The following is a 15,410-nucleotide window of genomic DNA, read 5'->3' as shown; positions in this document are numbered from 1 at the left end:
GTGAGCACCCCAATATATTAAGGTGGCTTTTTAGATAGAATTACCTTCTTCCCTTTTGTTTTAAATCAATGAGATTTTAAACTAATAAGATTTTTTTTTTGTTTTAGAACATAACATAATATCTAATTTCAATGAATAATTTTAGAAACCTCCCCTGAGGTTTCTAAGACCTACACTGACCTCCCTTGAGGTTTTGAAAATTTCACTAACATCCCTTAAACTTAAGTTTTTGGTAACAAAATCAATCCAATTCAGAAAAATGTACTATTTAAAAAGTATTTTTAAGGAGTGAGATGATAATTTTCTTCCATATATGTCCTTTTCTAATTGTCCTCAAGTTGTATTAGTAAAGAATAAAATAATTAATAAAAGTCAGGAGTTATATGTAAAATTTGAAAAGATGCAACAACTATAACCTGAAGCAACAATGGTCTTTGCACATAGCTAGTGCAAATTGTAATGGCTATATTTTTTTGTCATTTGCAACTAAATATACAAGACACAACTAACTCTATAAAACCATTAAATTATTGGTATAAGCATCTCAATTTGGGTAAAAAATTAATCTTTTTATTGTAGTTGACAAGGTGAAAGTAAAAGTATTGGTGCAGAAAACATACATGTCTTAATCAACAAATCAGCAACAAAAGGCATGAATAGTTTTGTCTTGATATAAGATTCAACAAAATAAACCGGTCAAAAAATTCTTCTATTTCTCTTGCTGATAAGATTTATTTGTGTAGGTTATATAAGATTGTCTATCTTGATCATTGTCAATTAATAACAATCACAAAAATAGCGACATCTTAGGATAGCAATTGACACCATTTTTTGATTGTAATTATGGTTGCTAATTTGAGATGAAATAATCATTATTTTGGTTTAATTAATTACTCTTATTTATTTAGTGCCCTAACCTTTTTTGTCAAATATCCACTTGTAATAATGCATAATGTATTAGGGCAAAGTAGTACTTTCACTATATCTTATGTAAGTAATGGGGCCCAAATTTCTGACAAAGGAGGTTAGCGTAATTTTTAAAACCTTAAGGGAGGTCAGTGAAAATGTTAGAAACCTTAGGGAGAGGTTTCTGAAATTATCCCTAATTTTTTCTAGTTTACACCAATCAATCTAAACAGTGCTTAGTCTAAAATGATGAAGTAATGAACTAATATTGTTAAGATTGCTAGATTGATTTATTTTGATATTTGCCAATTTGTTTTAAAACCAAATGATCACATGTTTTAAAAATTTAAGAATAAGCAAATAAAGTTCAATAGGAACTTAGACATTATTGTGTCCATAATACATAACAAATTGTAAAGAAATTTGTAAATTTTTTTAGAAGAACTCATCAGAGAGTGAACTCTACTCCAATTTGAAAGTTTTCTTCCTTTTTAGGTTCTACTACTATTAACTTTGTATGACTACCTTATTTTATTAGTATTATTTTTTATTTTTGTATGAACTAGTTTAGATGAGCCCATATTTGTTGTAAAATTTTTGTAAGAACAATTTATGATCATTTGTGCACAACTCAAATTAATTAACTTAATTGTCATTAATTTTTAAGTCGTGAAAGATTAAAAAACAAGTGTCTCCTATTTTACAATGATTTGTAATTGCTCAATGTTGCGAGGAATCGCATTGTTCTGGCATAAAAAGATAAAAATGCTTTTGTCTTAATTGTTAGTAAAAGATTAACAATGTGATTTTGAAAATCAATTTTGTCAAAAATAGCTTTCCTAGTATTGAAATCAATTTAATTGTGGAGATTACATTTTTACCTATATTAACAGGCAAAGAAAGCCCTTATTTATTCTTAAAAACAAGTTTTATAAGAGTTTTGTACAATAAAAAATGAATTAAATAAATTAATATATTCACCTTGTTAAAGGATTATCTACTTAAAATTCCATGTACCTTTTATTAAAGTTAGTTTTTCATAAAAGTAAATTGGATACAATAACAATAAACTAGTTCATTTTGTGACTCCATACAATTAATCTAAACAAGGTAGCCCAAGTAAAACTGCCATTTATTTTCATAAAAAGTAAATTGATATTTTTCAACACTTAAAAGCTACCGAAAAGCTATTCTTCAACAGTCAATTTAAGTTGCATATTATACTATTCATATTTTGTTAAGTCATCAAATAGCATCATTTTGACTAGGTTTCCATACAAGAAAATTTTGGTGAACCTTGCTAAAGTTGATTGGCATTATTATACTACTACATGAAATATTTCTATAGTGTTCAAAAACATTAATGTGTAAAATATTGTCATGATTCATATAATGGCTTGTACAAACTAGTTTTTCACAATTAAAAACAACTAAATAGTAGGTTTCTTAATATTCACTTTTTAGTTTCAAAGTTAAATCTAAAATATAGTAGCATCTGTTTAAAAAAGAAAATTTTTGACTTTTCTAATTCAAATATATCTTCTAATGCATGGATGGGTAATATTTGATTACAAATATAGGATGCTTCTACATTTAACTATTATAGCCTAACCCTTGTAACTATGTGATAAAAGTTTAACTTGAGTTTGGACCAATAAAATCTAAAAATGGCCAAAAATTATTTTTTGCGAGTTTATATTCCTGTTTTTAACTATATGCAAACTCATCCCAAGAATTTAGAAGAAAATATTGGTAAAGAACAAGTGTAACTATCATATATAAGCATTTAATCTAAAATTTATCTTTTCTTCTTGCAAATTAGTTCATAGTATTAGTTTTAAAAAAAACCATGGTAGAAATTGGATACATATACCAAAACTCAATTAATTAAAGGACCATGGTGCTTACGATAATACGCTAAACTAAACATGCTTATCCCATACAAACTTTACATCCTTTTTAAAAAAAAAAAATATTTCAAATTAAATATTGCATTGAATTTGTCACGTAACTTTATCTGCTAAGGTCCCCTCATTGGCAATTGCTATTAGTTGTTTAGAAAAATAAACTTTCATCAAAAGGGTTTTCAATAGAATAACAATAAATTGAAACATTGTATGATTCCAAACAAAGTACTGTTTTTTTTTTAAATTTTTTTTCACCTATAGTGCATTTTGAAAATTTTCAACCTTCTAAAACCAGCATAGAGGCTATTTGCAATTGCCAAAGTTGCATGAAATGCCGTTGTAATCTAAGATAAGACAAGAAGTATGATACTTTCACTAAGTATCCATACAAACAGATTTTGGTAAATCCTTTCATGATTGATTTATATTATGTTAATATAATGGTTTCTAGGTACTAGTTTTCCTTAAGTACATGAAACTTCATTGGATTGACTTTTCAAGTGATATTACTGTACTTCATGTTTAACATCACTACTATGTCTAATCAAAGCTTTTTTTTTTTTAGTAAAATATCCAATCTTAATAATTATTCTATGAATACTTGTTTAGGTTTTCTAATTCATGTATGAGTAACATTGGATAACAATGTAAAACAAAAGTAGAGCAAGACTTCTGGTTGGAGAGGGACGAATAACAAGTGTAGGAAATGTTTTTGTATGAGTGTGATTTTGAAAATTATGAATTATATGCCAATTTCTTTTCTTTGACTTAATGATTCAATCCTGATATCGAATTGCAATTTAAAGTAAAATATGTTAAACCAAAATTCTATAACAGCAAGTTGATTATAATAAAAATGATGTTAACAATGCAAGAATAAAAATCAGGTCCAAAAACCATAATAAGGAAACTATATACCAAGTATGGATTAAAATATGCGTTAGTAAATATATTGAATTTATATAATTACTCAAGTCTTTTATGTTCTCTTTCTTAAATCCTACATACAAAAAATACATAAATTCACCCCAATTTTATACCAAATTATAGAAAATAAATATATGGCAAAGTTCTAGTTTCAAAGTGCATATATGGAACATAACCAATTAGCTACAAATTATTCACTTTACATGTATATGAAGATATCTTTTGGAGACAATACCTAAAATGTTAAGAAAATAATATGTAATGTTAAAGTACTTAATAAGAGGTCAACTTTTGTAACTCAAAGTAGAAGTAGCAAAATGGATTGATATCCACTTGTCCATCCATATAGACCATCGTTATATGGATTTGGATGACTTGAATAAACTTAGCTACTCTAAATGGATAATCATTTAAATCCAGTTAAGTTGATGGGTTTAAAAGGATTATCGATATAATCCATGTATATCCAATTAGCAGATCAAAGACGAGAAAAGACATAACTATAATGTTAAGAAGATAATATGTAATGTTAAAGTACTTAATGTTAAGAAGATAATATGTAATTTAAAGTACTTAATAAGAGGTCAAGTTTTGTAGCTCAAAGTAGAAGTAGCAAAATTGATTGATATCCACTTACCTATCCCTATAGACCATCGTTATATGGATTTGGATGACTTGAATAAACTTAGCTACTCTAACTGGATAATCATTTAAATCCAGTTAAGTTGATGGATTTAAATGGATTATCGATATAATCCATGTATATCCAATTAGCAGATCAAAGACGAGAAAAGACATAAGTGTATTAATTTAGTCATTAGCTAAAACTGACTTTTTTCGGGCCACTTCCTCCATCTCTTATATCCTGATATTATTCTTTCTTCCTTTCCCGAACTATTCCTCTTCTAATCGTCCTTTGAGCTTTTTAAAAAATTTTTCTAGTATCATTCTTTATATATCAAATATCAATCATCAGCTTCTTAAGTAAATCACAATTCGGTCTCCGCTTTTTTTTTTTTTTTTTTTTACTCTTATAGCAGTGGAACCTTAGGACATTTTTCATTAGGGGTAATTGCAAAAATCTTTCCAGAGGTTTCTGACATTAGCACTCATCTCCCCCTGTAATTTAAAAAATAGAACTGACCTCCCCTAGGAGGAAATTGGAGTCTATTGCTGACAAAAGATTGTGAGAATTTATCTTGATACCCTAATTATTTGGAGAAATCTAATGAACGAATTTTGCAAAAAAAAAAAAGAAAAAGAAAACCTGTTTCTTGTCAACAAATTAAGTAATGAATTAAACTACTTGTTAGTTCTACCATGTTGCATAACAAAAATATAACTTGTTGGGGTTATTTTCACTCTCAGAAATCTTCAATGTTGCTGTTTGATTGCAGCTGCAATATTTGTTCTTGATTGTGAAGTATGTTGGGGAGTTGTATGATCCTTCCTATGGTTTGAAGAAGCCATTCTCTTTGCTGCAACACTTCACCTCAAGCTGTCAAACTAAATTCAATGAAAGTAGCTATGTTACCCTCACAAACAGCCACACACATTACTAATAGAGAGTTTTATGTGTCAAATTTTTCCTTTATAAGTTGTTGCCATAACTTGCAAATCTAGCCGGTTTTAACTTTCTGTTACTTGGTTCATGATACTTCAACTATTTTATGTGAACTAAAAGGGTTTGCACTTACACCCCTGAAGTTTATTAATTATTAATTGTTTTGTTGTGTTTTGTCATTCCTTTGCTAATACTACTTGGCATGCAACACAAAGGGCAAATATAGCACAAATTTCTCATTTCACTTCTTAAAACAATATTTTAATGGCATTTTTTATAGTCTAGGCTGAATATGCCATAGAATCAGTAACTTCAAGGAAGATCAATGCTATTTCTTAAATCACAAGGGAGGTGAGTACTAGTGTCAAAAACCTGATCAAGGGAGGTTTCTGCAATTTTCCGTTTTCATTAAGGAAGGGATCGAAGGATAGAAAAATCATCAACTAATGTCAAAGTAATTTTATTTTTATTTTTTTCAAAAAGTGGCGGCTAATTCATTTGTTAAGAGAGAAATTGTAGATGGTCCAGCAATATGGCATAGTATTACATGTCCCTGTTCTCAGCAAATAAATTAGAGAATTTTACTCAGTTGAAGAGGAAAAAAGCGTACACTCTATTCATTTTCATTTCATCTTTTGTTTAGGCGATATTGAATTGATTTGTAAGTATTTACATAAATCATAAATTTGCAGCATCATTATTTCATCTTTTCATCAAATTTGTTAAGATTGGGATTGCCGAAGGAGATACAGAAATTTTTGGAATATAAATTGCTATGCAGATTTGGATCCTAAATTTAGGACTTGGGTGAGTAAATGGTTAAATGGATGAATCGTGGTTTTCCATTTAAATGGCATCTAATTAGATCCATTTATTAAATGGTTCTAATTGGATCGGATTAATTTTATCCACAATCCATTTAACTAAAACCATTTATCAACCATTTATCCATGTTGCCATTTCTAGGTCAAACAACCTAGAAATATTTCAAGAATTAATAATTTTTCAAAGGAGAATTTATGTGGAAGGGGGAAAGGAAATGGAATATATTTAGAATTTTAAGGAGGGCAACACAACGGTTTTACATGAAATTTCTGAAAAGTTCTCTTGGATTAAAAGGTTTTTTTTTTTTTTTTTTATATCAAAACTCGGGTTGTGGCCCTTTCCCTCCGGCACTAATTTAAAAGCACTCACACTTTTAACTATTATAACCCGCTAGTCCACTAAGTTTTCCTACTAGCACCATTATTCATGTTTTGATTATTTTATATAATAATAGTTTTTGTTAATATGTTTATTAGGTAATAAAAGTTTAAATTGAGCTTGGACAAATAAAATTTAAAATTGTTTAAGATCTTGTTGGTAATTATATACAAATTCATTCAAAGACTTTAGAAGAAATTGTTGGTAAAGAACAAAAAAAATTGCCAAGTATTAAACTTTTAATCTAAAACTTTTCCCCTCTTGCGATCTGTTTCATCAGAGAAACTCAACTTAGAAATTGGATGTATATGCTAAAAATTAATTAGAGGAACATGGCACTTGAAAGAATATGCTTAAATAAATATGCTGATTTTATAATTTTCATACAAAATTATTCTGGATAGGTAAAAATATTTCATTTCGTAGTATTTCAAATAAATTCAAGGAGTTAAGATATTTTGTTATTTTATTAACAAAAAAAGGGAAATTTCTTGATGTGGTTGCAATTTATTTTTTTTTGTACTTTGGATACCTAGAAAAATGAAATGTCTTGGTCAAGTAAATATAGAAAATAGAGACCCAGAAAAAACTTAGATGATACAATTGAACCATTGTATGACTCTGTACAATTAATCCAGTCAAAATGATCCAAAAAAAGTGTTACTTTTTATATTTTTCCCTATAAAGCATGTCGATATTTTTCAATATTCTAAAGCAATCATAAAAGCTTTTTGTGACTACCAGAGTTGCATAAAATGCTATTCCTATCTCATTAAGGTATCAAGTAGTAGAATTGTTACTAAGGGTGGGTTTGATAAAACTAAAATTTGAAAATTGAAGTCTGAAATCTGAAGTCTGAATCCATTAAGTTATTGAATTGTTAAATATTAAATCTAATATATTTGAGTGTATATCACATTTAGTGATAAGTGAATAGCTTATCAATTAATTTTGGAGCAAGTTTTGCCTAGAAAATTCAGTGCCACTTAATTAATTCAGATGTTCAGTTTTTAGTGATCAAACGGTCTGAATATGTTAAGATCTGAATCCATTAATTTTAAGTGCTAAATTGGGTTATCAAACAATGTCTAAGTTTCCATATAACGAGATTCCAATAAGTTCTACCATTATTGAATCACATGATTATATTGATATAATGGACAATTTTCCTTAAATGCATAAAACAAGCTATTAGTATCTTTCTTAAAGTTGACTTTTCAAGCGTGATGCTATTATACTTTGTATTTAGAGGAGGGGAGACAACCATTCCTGGCAATTCATGGCCATGATTTGGCCAAAAAAATTTATATGATTCAGATCACTTCTTGTATCTCGATTTTCAGAATTTGTGTGAGGCTCACAAAAATTTGTTCTAAAGTTACACGTTGTGCAAACAAAATTACGTGGTGTGCAAAATGCATAAAACCGCTGCAACCGTTCCTGCCCGCGGTCCTCGTATTTAACATCACTTCTATGTCTCATCAAAACTTTTTTGGTAAAATATCTCAATGTAATAATGATGTTAACCTCAAAATGCTTGTTTAGATTTTTCAAATTTGTGATTAACATCACTTCTACGTCTCATCCAAGCTTTTTTTGCTAAAATATCTAACACTAATAATGGTATTAAATTCTCAATACTTGTTTACACTTTCTAATACATGTACAAGTGATATTTGGTAACAATTTAAATCGGTGTTGGAGTCAAGATTTTTGGATAGAAAGGCAAAGTTATAAGTGTAGGAAATTAGTTTTTTGATTAGTGCAATTTTGAAAATTATGAAGTGTACGTTAGTTTTTCATTTTTTGACTTAAGATTTAGTCTTGACATCTAAAAAATTTAAAATAAAATACTTGAAACCAAAACGCTATAAGATCAAGTTGCTTATGGCCAAGATGATTTTAACCAAACAATAATAAAAATCAAGCCCAACAAACCAAAGAATGAGTGTTGTATAACCAATATGGGAAAAAGTATCCGTTAGCATATCAAATTTTACATATATACATATTACTTATGTCTCTCTCTATCTTCTCTTTTTTAGCATCGTACTTAAAAAAAGAAGAAATATATGAAATTGCTATACAGTTTAATACCAAATTGTAAACAATAAACTTTTTGCAAAGTTAGCCAATTAGTTAAAAATATTCATTTTGTATGTTTATAAAGAGATATTTTTGGAGACAATATCGAAAAATTTAAGAAGATAATATATGACAATAAAGTATTTAATAAGAAGTTTATTTTTTATACCATTTAAACAAATAGCAATTTATAAATATTCAAAAAGAGTGGACGAGGGCAAATGTTAGTATCTTTCCAAAGACAAAAGTTAGCTGGAGAGAGGCACTGAAAATTTTCTTTAAAAAAAGTAGTTCTAAATGAAAATTCTCAATATTCCTCTAGGGTTAAGAGGATTTTACCAAAATTTTGAGGGAGAGAGTGGCTGCCCTACTGTATCCCTGTCTATCTATTAGTAATATTGCAACTCACTACATCCACGACTAAGTTTTCCTACTAGCATCTTTACAACGTAATTTTTTTTTTTTTTTTTGCAGTTTTTGTACTTTTTTCATTGCACAGTAATGGTCTTTGTTAATATGTTGATAAGGTAATAAAAGTTTAAATTGAGCTTGGACAAATAAAATGTAAAAATAATTTAAGACCTTGTTGCTAATTATATGCGAGACAAGAATATATAAGAAACTGCTAGCAAAGAACAAAACAAAATTGTCAAATATAAATTTTTAATCTAAAAGTTTTTATCTGTAATTTTCTTAAAGAAACTCAGTTCAGGAACTGGATACATATGCTAAAATTTGATTAGAGAATCTTAGGAAAATATGCTAAACCAAACATGCATAAGTAGAGAAAAGATAACTTATTCAATACAATTTTGCGTTTTCCACACAAAATTGTTCCAAATAAAGATATTTCATTTCTATAAATAAATTCAAGAGATTAATACAATTTGTTGCTTAATTAGCAAAAAATGAAACAAATTTCTTAACGCGGTTGGCATTATTCCAAAGTTGGTCAAGTAAGGATACAAATAGTACAGCTTAAAGTACAAATAGTACAGCTTAAACCTTTTATTTACCTTCCATATAATACAAATGCAAAGCACTAGGAAATGGCCAGCCAAGTTCTCATCATCAAATCTTTTCTGGGGAGCTTTATCCATTACGGTCTATATAAACCCCAGTGATCCGTACGTAATTTTACCACAGACTCAACCAAATACCAACCCAAAGGGAAAACAAAAAAGGAAACAAAAATGAACCAAGAAACTGTAGTTATCATAGTTGGAGGTGGCCCTGCTGGCCTTGCAACTTCAGCGTGCCTAAATGTACGTGGCATTCCCAATATTGTTCTAGAACGAGAAGATTGCAGTGCTTCTCTTTGGAAAAAACGAACTTATGGTCGTTTGAAACTCCATTTGGCCAAGCAATTTTGCCAACTTCCTCACATGTCATTTCCTTCTGATGCACCAACTTTTGTACCCAAAGATGGCTTCATCCAATATTTGGATGACTACACTTCCCATTTTAACATTAATCCCATTTATTGTAGGCTTGTTGAGTCTGCATCTTTTGGTGTTACTGATGAAAAATGGCTTGTTTTGGCCAAAAACGCACTGTCTGGGGCAATAGAAAATTATGTTGCAAAATTTCTAGTTGTTGCCACGGGCGAAAATGGTCAAGGGTTGATACCAGAAATTCCAGGTCTTGATAGTTTTGGCGGTGTGGCCATGCATTCTAGCCATTATGACAATGGCCAGAATTTTTGTGACAAAGATGTATTAGTTGTTGGTTCAGGAAACTCTGGGATGGAAATAGCCTATGATTTAGCAGACTGGGATGCTAAGACCTCAATTGTGATTCGTAGCCCGGTAAAAACTTTTAATATTTTTGTTTTATTCTCTTTTGCTCTCTCATGATCTCATCATCAACTCTTATGATTTTCTAAAATTTTTACTTTTCATATTTATTTTTCTAATCTTTTGCTCTGTCATGATCTCCATAAAAGACATAGATCAAGACGCAAATTCATGGACAGAGAGTTTCTAGAGTTCATTCCACTATAGTCGATCAGCATGATCATTTCCAGTAGAAAGATCTGTGTTTCTTGCAATCTAAGGCATGTTCTTTGTTTCTGTCCACAGACATAAATTTTACCTTTTCTAATTTCAGGTTCATGTTCTAACCAAGGAAATGGTGCGATTTGGAATGCAACTGTTGAAATTCATTCCTTGTGATCTAGTGGATCGCACTGTAGTCATGCTTAACAAGTTCCTGCATGGAAACCTTGCTAAATATGGGCTTGTAAGGCCAGACAAGGGACCTTTTCTTCTCAAAAATATGACAGGACAATCTCCTGTCATAGATGTTGGGACTTTGAAAATGATCAAAAGTGGAAAAATTCAGGTAGACTACTTTGACATACTCATGGCATCCTTCCTTTTTTTTTTTTTTTTTTTTTTTGGTCAAGATGAAATAAAACTCGATATAAGACATTCACTACTGTTTCTTGTCAGGTTCTACCGGCAGTGAAGAGGGTTGATGGAGATTATGTTGAATTTTCAAACGGCATTAAGAAAAATTTTGATGCCATAGTTTTTGCTACTGGCTACAAAAGCACAGTGAGAACATGGTTAAAGGTACTTGAAATGAAACCTTTAAGTTTACTTGGAATTAATTACCAGTATTACTGATTATCCTTTTATGATATTTAATGAAGGATGAAACTAGCCTTTTCAATGAAGATGGAATGCCCCAGAAAAGCAGACCCAATCACTGGAAGGGAGATGATGGATTGTATTGTGCAGGATTCTCAAGCTCTGGACTGTTTGGAATATCTAAAGATGCCATGAATATAGCTGAAGATATCAATTTCATGCCAGGGAAGGAAAAGAATTAAAAGCTGAAGTATATTGAAGAAATATAACAATATCACTTGATGATGCTATTTTACATACCCGGACATGCAATGAATCATATTGTATCGGTGCCATTAGTGGCAAGCTACCTATCAGTTATTACCATGAATAATGAAATTCTTATTCATATCAAAGTTTTGTTCTTGGTCCTCTGTACTTGCATTTTGATCAAATAATCATTTCAATTAATGAATACTTAGTTTTATTAGAATTAACTAATTTATTTTCACTCTTATTCCCTCGCTACAACACTCTCCTTACTCGTCAAATCAAGAAATTAAACGGCTAATTATTGAAAAGCATCAAACAATCACATCACACCGCTGAAGAAAATATTAAGCCTCTTGAATTTCACAGATATTGCAGGCAAAAAATGAGTGAAAATGACAAGCCTTGCTTACACCAAAAAGGGGGGAAAAAAAAAAAGAAAACCCCATAGTAACATATACATGCATGGATGTTACTTTAATCTCTATATTATTTTCCCACCATCATCTAGTAACAAAAGAAGAATGCCTAAAGGGGTAAAAGGCTTATTCACATGTTTGGGAAAAACTTGGAAAAATAAACGCTGACAAGACGAGCAAGAAAAATTGCCCATGAAAATGAATTGGTTATAGGAATTCAACGAAGCTCCAAAAAAAATCTTTTTGTAATTGTCCTCTTCTTGTTGTTCATTTCATTTTTCTGTCAATCTATTTTCTTCTTGGCTCAGGTTGGCTGAGTGTGCAGAGTTTTAAATTAACAATCAAAGGTGAGTCAAATTGATGTTTCTTGAAATGCTTAGCTAATAAAGCACACTAATCAGGCAGCAGGTAAGCATTAGAGCTGTCCAAGTTGGAACATTTACATACCAAAGCGCTATTAAGCCTGAAGTTTGACCTAATCTAGGAACTAATGCATATTGATCATAAAGCTTTTCTTTTAGATTATATAATTTGGTATGCTATCATTTAAATTTTTCTAGCTTTCCTTCTATCCTAATCAATTCCTAATTCATGTAACTAGATATGTTATATACAGGAAAACTTCAGCAACGTTATGTGAATTGATAGGATTTTTCCAGTTCACTTCTTAATGTTTGGGAAGAGGTTCAATTATTTAAGTTCTTAATTCACCTATCAGTACTCTACCAAAATGTGCTACACACCAGCTCCAAGTTCCCTCAATCAATGACAATTTGATTTTGATGGGCCGACCAATGAGACAAAAATAATAAACAAACTAAGCCAATGAAAGTTACTAGCAAACCAGACTTGAACATTTCTAATCGTGCATCACCTTCTCAAGGGAGAATTACAGTTTTGGTTCCTAATATTTAGTCTCTGTGTTAAATTGATCTCTAATGTATTGATCAAAACAAATTTGGTTCTCAAAATTTCAGATTTTAAGCACAACTGATGAAAATTCAACAATAACTAATGAGTATCTGTTCTTTGTGAGAGTTACAATTAGATAATAATAAGTAATATGTAAAATAAAAATTGACCACAAGTTACAATTGTAAAAATGATTTGTCACAATTAGTTGTAAACACAAGTAGCAAGATACCTTTAACATCTAATGCTACACATAACAAGTACATATAAAAGAGCATGAGGGTGCTTTGGAGTAATATAAGCCAAAAGGAAAACACTAATTAGGATGAAAAACGAAAATAGAGAAAAAAAAAAACTAAAGGATATTATTATCAAAGTACAAATTTTGCTACCATACTAGAATCAACAATCAAGCATCGTATTCATATTGCTCCAGTTGTACGTCCTTGGACTTCAAAGGCACATATTCTCCCAAATAAGCTTCAAGATGATCCGACAGGGCTGATTTATCAATGTTTTCATGGTGATAAGACTTGCAAACAAAGTAGACAATTGTTTGAATCACCAATCCAAAGAGAATCAGCTTGAAAAGCAGCAACAAACACAGCATCCCTAATCCCAAACGGTGTAATACTCCAAATCTCCATCCACCATGAACAACATGAGCATAAAACAACAGCTGAATTGCAGCAAGGGACAAATTCAGCTTAAAAAATATAACTATGCTAATCAGCATCTTCCCTTTGATTAATTCCTGGCTTTTCATCATAGCTTTGATCCCATATGAGTCTTCTAAAACAGACACAACACTGGCCAACTGCCAAATTATGGTCATGTAGACAAAGACCAGAATATACACAATCAACAAGAGGATTAACAAAACAGCACCAATCAACGTTTCTCCAAGGGTCATAGTCAATATCATTAAAACTAGTAAAGCTATGAGGTTATAAGCAAAGAAAGCAAGAAAAGTGCACAGAAAAGTGACCACAAGCCTTTTCCAGACCTTTGGGACAACACTCATGACCTTCTTGAAGGTTATTTCTCGGCCGGTATATATGCTGGCAATTGTGTAAACAACAGCAGAAGTGGAAAGCAGAGAAAAAATGAGGAGAAATGTGAAGTAAGTGATGTTGAAAAGCCACAGAATTGCCAATTCAGACCATACAAGATCAGTGAGTTTCTTGCTTTTTTGAGGCTCTGATTGGGCACGATGCAATTGGTTTTCAGTGTGGATGATTTTTATCTTGAGTAGATGGGATATTTCTATATGACCCAAGAAAATGAAGGATAGTGGAAGGATCAAAGATAGGGTGATTTTGCTGAAGATTTTTCTCCATCTAAAGACCACTTTGTAGGCTTCTGCATAGATCCCAAAAAGGCCTAAGACTTGCATCTCTTCTTGCTCTCTGTCCATGATTGTTTCTTCAAGAGTATGCAGATTGGAAAGTTGAAAGAGGACAAGACTTGAAGAAGAAAGGAAGAAAGACTAATATAAGCTGGCTTTTGAGGAAGAAAATGTAGGAAAATTATATTCTGGACATTTGTCTATTTACCTGTCATAGCACCCTTTATTACAAGTTAACTGCATAGGACAATTTCATTATTTGTTTAATTGTTGAGAATGCATTTTATAAGCAACCATTTGGCATTATTTGTTGGTACAAGCCAAATACAGATTGAGTAAAATATTGGATTAGGACATATATTGGAATTAAATTAATAAACAAATGATAGTGTTGGGATCAACCGAATTAGAACATGATAACCCAAAAATGTAAAACACTGGAGTAGGACGTGAAAGGGATTAGAATATTTAGACTCATGGAATTAGAATATCCATAATATGTCAAAAACATAATAGATGCATCCAAGGCGATTTGGTGGAGTTTTTCGTTTCTTTCTATATCGATTTAGATACCGCAGTTCACCTAGATATTTACATCTAGATGGCAAATAAAAGGTATCTATTTAGGTTTAGATTGAATGATACATTTATCCAGTTACTTACAATTTAGGGGGTACATAAAGTAGGATGTGGCCAAAAATTCTGATCAATGTGCAAGAGGTATATAATTGATATAATTGAACATTTTTTTAGATAATAAACTCAATTTAACAAAAACACAATCTTTTGGATAATAAAAGTAGTTTTCTGTTCATGTCTGACAAGTGAGATTAACAAACTTATATTACTTTCTAGAAGGGACAGAACAATAATATACTGTACATATATTGGATTAAATTCTTAAGGGGTGGCAGTTTCTACGTGGCTTCAGTTTTTTTTTTCCCCTTTCATTGTAGAAACTGACTACAAACCTATTTATTTTACCATAGGGGGTCCAATTGCTTAGCTTCTTGAAGGTTGGACTGAATATTGCCACCTAGAAAATTATATACCTACACACACTCACACACACATGTAGACTTGGGTAGATTTTAGTTTTCAAGAGATGATTTTTAATTATCAGCAAAGTCAGCTATTACCTAATTGATGACCTCTTCCAAATTCATACTATATTCCTTTTTGAATGTTATTTTCTAAGTATTAGCAGTCTAAATCACTTTTAAACTTGACTAAAGTTCATTACTAAATAGATGGCACCTGCTTCTGTCAACTTCATCAAATACAACCAGGTTCAAG

General features: G+C 30.6%; 2 protein-coding genes across 2 annotated transcripts; one reads left to right on the top strand and one right to left on the bottom strand.

Annotated features, from left to right (window-relative positions):
• The first annotated feature begins 9,785 nt into the window (after positions 1 to 9,785).
• LOC113750812 (probable indole-3-pyruvate monooxygenase YUCCA11) lies at positions 9,786 to 11,428 on the top strand. Its single transcript, XM_027294754.1, has 4 exons — positions 9,786 to 10,400; positions 10,702 to 10,935; positions 11,046 to 11,168; positions 11,249 to 11,428. Exons 1-4 carry the CDS (start codon positions 9,786 to 9,788, stop codon positions 11,426 to 11,428), a joined length of 1,152 nt encoding a protein of 383 aa, XP_027150555.1.
• Positions 11,429 to 13,175: 1,747 nt separating this feature from the next.
• On the bottom strand, positions 13,176 to 14,189 carry LOC113750811. The gene has a single exon (XM_027294753.1). It carries the CDS (start codon positions 14,181 to 14,183, stop codon positions 13,176 to 13,178), a length of 1,008 nt encoding a protein of 335 aa, XP_027150554.1. The 5' UTR covers positions 14,184 to 14,189.
• Between the last annotated feature and the right edge of the window lie 1,221 nt (positions 14,190 to 15,410).

The sequence above is a fragment of the Coffea eugenioides genome, chromosome 10, assembly GCF_003713205.1.
Source record: "Coffea eugenioides isolate CCC68of chromosome 10, Ceug_1.0, whole genome shotgun sequence".
In the NCBI taxonomy this organism is placed as follows: domain Eukaryota; kingdom Viridiplantae; phylum Streptophyta; class Magnoliopsida; order Gentianales; family Rubiaceae; genus Coffea; species Coffea eugenioides.
Note: the sequence above shows the minus strand (reverse complement) of the source record. Positions and strands in the feature narration are given on the sequence as shown.

Bases quoted from the DNA above. Each gene is read 5' to 3' on its own strand.
- LOC113750812 (XM_027294754.1), top strand. From the start codon at position 9,786: ATGAACCAAGAAACTGTAGTTATCATAGTTGGAGGTGGCCCTGCTGGC. The intron at 10,936-11,045 runs GTAGACTACTTT...GTTTCTTGTCAG, and splicing joins TCAAAAGTGGAAAAATTCAG to GTTCTACCGGCAGTGAAGAG. The intron at 11,169-11,248 runs GTACTTGAAATG...TATTTAATGAAG, and splicing joins CAGTGAGAACATGGTTAAAG to GATGAAACTAGCCTTTTCAA.
- LOC113750811 (XM_027294753.1), bottom strand. From the start codon at position 14,183: ATGGACAGAGAGCAAGAAGAGATGCAAGTCTTAGGCCTTTTTGGGATC.